Here is a 6,000-nt window from a genome sequence, read left to right on the forward strand (position 1 = left end):
GCAACATAGCCATCTTATGAGGTTAGTGAGATTTAAGTGATTGTATAGAGACCAAATATGGAGCATATTTGTTATCTTATACTGTATGTTACTATTGATTGTGATTGGTTAAAAAAAATTATTTAAGTTAAAAATTTAATAAAAATTAAATATTTTTCTGATCAATCATAAGCATCGGTATATTTAATGGTATACTCTTTTGAGATAGAAAATGTCATCGGGACACAACATATTATATAGCTACATTTATTATTGAAGTATGATGTGAACGACAAAAATATGGTACACTTCTAGTACCCTAGTCTTTAGGCCAAGTTCAGTGAAATCAAATCCTAGGATGTTAAAGTCTTTACTTGCCCCAAATGTTATTTTTATGGCATTTTTAGTAAATATTGTGTGTACTCCATGTGAGTAATTGAGGTCTCACATGTTTCAACGTAAAATAGAGAAAAAATGCATGCAAAGTACAAGTTCTTGTCTTAAATATATCATATAGATATGTTGTAATAATAACAACAAAAATGAAAGTATACAACTATTTGTAATCATGAGTCTTAAAAGCAGTGTGATTGTTGATGTGGCCCTTGTTTCTAGCCTAAATAAGTAACTATTTGTGTGTTCTTTTGCTTTCTAAATCACCCTATTGTCATGTTATTTTACTCCATATTTTTTCGAGAATTTGTTTTTGTATGAAAGTGGGGGTGAAGTGAAAACTTAAAATTATGTGATTTGATTGGGTAATTATTGTTAATAGAATGATGAACTAGTTTAAAGATTTTCATTGACTATGCTTAAAGCAAAGTGCAAATAATTGAAAGTTAACACTGTCATAGTTTCCTACTTTTCCTTGCAAGACAAAATTTTCAGTGTTGACAGCCACACTTACATTCAAGGATAGTTTGGTATTTAAAATGTTGTGAAAAAGATCTATAATGATTTTATATTTTGCAGGTAAGCTTGTAAAATTATAATATTAATCAGTTTTAATTTTTTTTTACACTACTAAAGGTATTCCTTCACCTTTTTGGATAAGGAAGTAATCATTTTCGGGATTCGTGAATGTCCCTTCTAACAACTGTCGATACTTTTGACTTAGCTGCTTAGCATATCATAATCCTTTTTACTTCTATTTTGTTTTTGCAGACTTTAGCTGAACTAAAAGAGACGGAGAATTTGTTGTTGAGAGAAAGGAGAATTCTGAAAAATGTATGATTTGTGCTTTGTTTTCATAGATAGCTTCTTTTTTGTTCACAATTTGTATGACCCTTTGGCTTGAAGATATATATTTCTTATGGTTTGTTTATTGATATATTGAATTTCTTAACAGGAACTGGCATCATTGTGTGTCACTATTGAGAAACATAGAGCCACAAACCAAAGCTTAAAAAGAATGAAGGTGACCTTTGTGTTCCTCTTCTAACTTTTACTAAAATTTGATGCATCATTGTTGACATGCCCAGCATAAGAAGCAGTGAGCTCTGATTCAATAATGAGTACGAGGTTGCGGATGGTCGAAACTGCAATATTGTGTCTACAATTGTAATTGTGGACCGCAATTTAGAACATTAAAGTGCCTGCATTTCTTATTTTCTGCTCATAACATTTTGAATGATGAATAAATACATCTATAGAACAAGAAAATGTTATGTTATAATCTAATATTCCTTAACCTTTTATGACAGCTTGATTTGGAGTCAAGACAGAACTCTAATGAATCAGATCTTCAGTGATATTCTGCATACTCATAGGTTAGACCAAAAACATTCACTTTCTTCCACTAAGTCAAAGCTGATGTGGAATTTGTTTGTTTATTCCTGAAGGTACTGAGGGTAGTGTAGAAATCCTAACACATGAAGCTTAGCTCCATTTTTTTGTCACAGTTTTCTTCATTGTTGAAAATTCTTTGAGGTCACCCTCCATCCTCATTACAAATATTTACTCATAAGTGTTATTATGTGTTCTACAGATAAATCAAGAATTTTGATTATTGTAGTGAAGTTCTCTGTATCTGCTATGATTTTGTTACTTGTTTATTGTAAAACTTGAAAGCTTACTATGCTTATTGATGGAAGTGACTTTGATTCTTATTTGTTGCTGAAACTGGTACTGGTTTTCAAGTTCCATTTATATTATGGACTTCAAATTATTATAAGTATAAAATCTAAGCCTATCTAACAAAAATAGCATTTTAGTCTTAAACCCACCAACCTTAGACTCGGCCAACTAGAATGTGTATTATTGATATAGGAGATCTTTCAATTGAGAAGATCTATAGACGTGAGACGTAGAAAAAGCAAGGTCTGTCTATTTTAATATTAATGCTATAATGTTGTCTAGATTAGGAAGAAAAAAGGTTGATGCACCGTTAAAAAATTTGTACAGACACATTCATAAAAGATATGTTCCTTCATTAACATGATTACACAGGTTCATCCAAAAATAAGCACCATGATAATAAGTCTCATGCATGCACCATCCCATAAACAAACAAAAAACAAAGAAGAAACCAAGCTGAACCCTACTACTGCTTATACATGCATATGCATATTCATCCTTCGCTGTGTCAAAAGTTTCCAGCCAGTGGTGGCACTGACCAATACGGTCGGTCGCCGATGATTCTGATCTAGCTCATGATCTATTAGAAGTAGAAGGTGCTCTATATCTCTTGCCCACAGAGATTTATTTTGTCTTCTTTGTTGTTTATAGTGTTGTTGACGAGGTTGTCGTTTTACAATTTATTTTCATTTGTCTTTTTAATAGTACACTTTATAACAATAAATACACTGATATTTTTTCATGCAAACAAGACATGATTGCATGATAGAAACACACTTCAAAAATAGTCTGATCTTACACATAAAAAAGAGTGTAAAAAGACTAAAGATATCTGAGTGTAGAGTAGAATGGATCTGTATTACAAGGTATGTTTTTCAATAGAACTTGCCTTAGATTTTTCACTAGATCATTCACTGTCATTTTGTACTCGTCACACATCTGCAATACAAAGTTATAGCAATTCAATACTTCAATTGATACTTAAAAATATGAGTGATACTTTATTCTTTTTTTAACAATTGTTTATGTTTCCCTACATCAATATCTACGTCAAAAATCAATCTGACTCAGTGGTAATAATTATTCACATTTATTATATCTAATTTTAATTGCAAACATTCAACATTACTATGTTCATTGCATATCTACACATTAAATATTTTTTAGTATTATCAAAGGTATAAGGAATTAATCCCTTTTGGGATTCGTGACTACCTCTCACAATAAATGTTACTTTCATGGATCGAATCATTGATCTTTTGGTCATCCTAAAATCTAATAGAGTTTTTATACTACTAGCTTTGTTAATTTACATACATGAAACTCTAGGAATTAAATACCAATGCATACAATCAATGAAAATTTTATCTTGATGATATAAAGTCTCGTTAGATTCTGCATTGCATAGTATGATAAGTTAAGGTTAAAAATAGCAATAATATAATGCATACCTGAGCTATAATAGTAATACCAAGAGTAGAATTACCAAAGGGTAACACACTGCTACCAGTGACAGAAAGATGAAAATTTTGAAGCTGCTCCAATATTTGATACTCAATGCCATTTTCTTTGTCACAATGAATCTCAATAACTACTTCATTCCCAAAAACTCTTGCTTCAACATCAGGGAGTAACTCAATAATGGGTCTACAACAATCCTCAGAACTTGTTTCACTAAAAGTGCCATTTTCATCTCCAAATATTTCAATCTTATTTATGAATATAATTGATTCATTGTAACCCTTGTTGTTCACTTTTTCTAGCTCAGAGACACGTTCTTGAAGTTGTTTCACGTAATTGATAGCTTCATGAAGTATAGAAACCTTGTCTGTCTGTTAATTATTAATGTAATGAAACAATTTAATTATATTAGGAGAAATTAATATTTGTGCTTAAGCTTATATGTTAGAGAAACCATAAAAGTGGAAATATATATAAAGTCTAGGATAATTTACTGCATTGAAATTTGTATATGCTACGTTAAATCAAAAGCATATTGTTATATACTTTAATTATATAAAAATGGTTTCACTTTTAAGAAGCATATTCCTTACAATCCTTTGAACAATAAAAGACACAGATAAAGTGCATGCCACACTGTTTATGAGTAGTTCCCACTTCTCAGGATTACTTGTCCAACTTGTGATTCTTATGAATAAATATATAGAAATTTTGTCATATGTTATTGTGTCTCTTTTAGGTTTTTGGTTTCATTTCATGTGTGATCATATCATTATTTTAACCTTTCTTTAAAACAAAAACCCTTCATATTTGTTCTCATTTGATTGTTCTCTTGTTTATTAAATAGAGATAGATTTATAAAGACAATCATTAATGTTGTTTCTAAGAATACCAACAAACCTTGGTCTAATGATATAAGTCATTGTTTGATCCCAGAGAGAACAAAATATCAAAAGTTCGATTTCTGAGAGTAATAGTTGTTGTGAGTGGACTAAACTCTAGTATGTTATAGGTTATATCTTAAGTATCTCATTAAAAATAAAGCTTAATAGAAAATTATATATTTATTATTCTTCATCCAAGGATTCTTCAACATATTAAGATATGTAAATAACAAAACAACAAATGTGAATTGAAATTGATTTGAGTGATAAATATTAAGAGGATATAGAAGAAAATAATAGTTACCTTCTTCAAGTCAGGAATAGTAGCTGAAAGTGCTATGAACTTCTCAGTAAGTTCTTGTCTCCTTTTCCTCTCAGCAATTATGTGATCCATAGTCTTAGAATCACTTCTATTCTTCTTTCCTTCTTGGAAATTATTGGCCTTTGGTTTTGGTTCAATGTTTCTATTTTCCAATGTCCTTTTTCTAGTGGACAAAGGTGAATTATTAGATTTAGAAGAACATATTCCTATAATTTTCTCATCACCAAGGATAGGTTCTGGGGTAGCTGGTATTATGGTTGAGTTATCAAAGGACAAAATGTATGACTTCGGAGTAGAGGAGTTCAGAAGCCTATTTCCTGACCTATCTAAGCATGTGATTTCATCAGTGATCATATTGTCTGTCAGAAAACAAAATATGACCGGAATAGTTAGGATTGAGGGAGCCCAAAGTCGAACAGATCAAATAAAAATATCAATATTACAATATTCTTATAATTAATTGTAACTACCTTTTGTGTCCGTAATTGTGGTTGTGGTGGTGAAGTTGTTTTGGACAATATTGGAATTATAGGGATTGTGAAGAGATTGAGTTTCACTTTCAGAAGAGAAAGCTGGATCATGTAGGATGTTTCTGATGAACAAATCATCATTATCCTCATCATTGAAACATTGCTCTAAGAAATCATCATCCTGACCCATTTCCTATAACATTATTTTGAAGATAAAGTATGATATTGTTGGTCTAAATATAACATAAAATATATGATATGATATAACGAGGAGTAAACTTATTACAATATGATAGGTTGGAATAGTATTATATAATTTAATACGTATGCAAAATACATCATTCATAATCTATATTTTGATTCTCAAACAAAAAAGTAATATAATGAACAGAAAATGATATATTAATCAAAACATACAAATTTAAGTGATAATATATAGATATTAAAGTTTGAATATTATTATTACCATTATCAAATGAAGAGGCCAATCCTCCAATGATTGCTCCATTATTAGGAAGTAAAAGAAGAAGGTGGATATGTGATGTTAATGTTATTTGGTTTCCCACTGCTGGAACAAGAACCTTAAATTAATGAAGTTGGATGGATCTATCCCTCTTAAATACACATGAAAAAGGTGGATGGATTGAGTGTAAAGGGGTAACATTTATTCATTGTACCATTTTGCCCACTCAATATATCATTTCTTTTTTATTAATAAAATAATTACTACATCAAAATTAAAACTTTTGATATTTAAAGTTATGTAAAAAGTTTAAAAAGTTAATAAATGATGTAAAAATTTAATACA

The 6,000-nt window shown here is 30.0% G+C and overlaps 1 protein-coding gene and 1 long non-coding RNA gene across 2 annotated transcripts; one reads left to right on the forward strand and one right to left on the reverse strand.

The window, feature by feature from the left end:
• Positions 1,092-1,711, forward strand: LOC109350994. The gene is made up of 3 exons (XR_002108165.1): positions 1,092-1,206; positions 1,328-1,396; positions 1,683-1,711. It is a non-coding gene; the product is annotated as an uncharacterized LOC109350994 (long non-coding RNA).
• LOC109351155 (transcription factor bHLH18-like) lies at positions 2,365-5,789 on the reverse strand. The gene is made up of 5 exons (XM_019592520.1): positions 5,659-5,789; positions 5,193-5,385; positions 4,705-5,081; positions 3,507-3,887; positions 2,365-2,994 (listed from the first exon to the last, which is right to left on the reverse strand). Exons 1-5 carry the CDS (start codon positions 5,698-5,700, stop codon positions 2,878-2,880), a joined length of 1,110 nt encoding a protein of 369 aa, XP_019448065.1. The 5' UTR covers positions 5,701-5,789; the 3' UTR covers positions 2,365-2,877.

The sequence above is a fragment of the Lupinus angustifolius genome, chromosome LG06 (genome assembly GCF_001865875.1).
Source record: "Lupinus angustifolius cultivar Tanjil chromosome LG06, LupAngTanjil_v1.0, whole genome shotgun sequence".
Lineage (NCBI taxonomy): Eukaryota > Viridiplantae > Streptophyta > Magnoliopsida > Fabales > Fabaceae > Lupinus > Lupinus angustifolius.

Coding starts and splice junctions, on each gene's coding strand:
- LOC109351155 (XM_019592520.1), bottom strand. CDS start 5,700: ATGGAGCAATCATTGGAGGATTGGCCTCTTCATTTGATAATG. Junction 5,386..5,658: donor GGCCTCTTCATTTGATAATG/GTAATAATAATA, acceptor ATAATGTTATAG/GAAATGGGTCAGGATGATGA. Junction 2,995..3,506: donor GTATTACTATTATAGCTCAG/GTATGCATTATA, acceptor TTTGTATTGCAG/ATGTGTGACGAGTACAAAAT.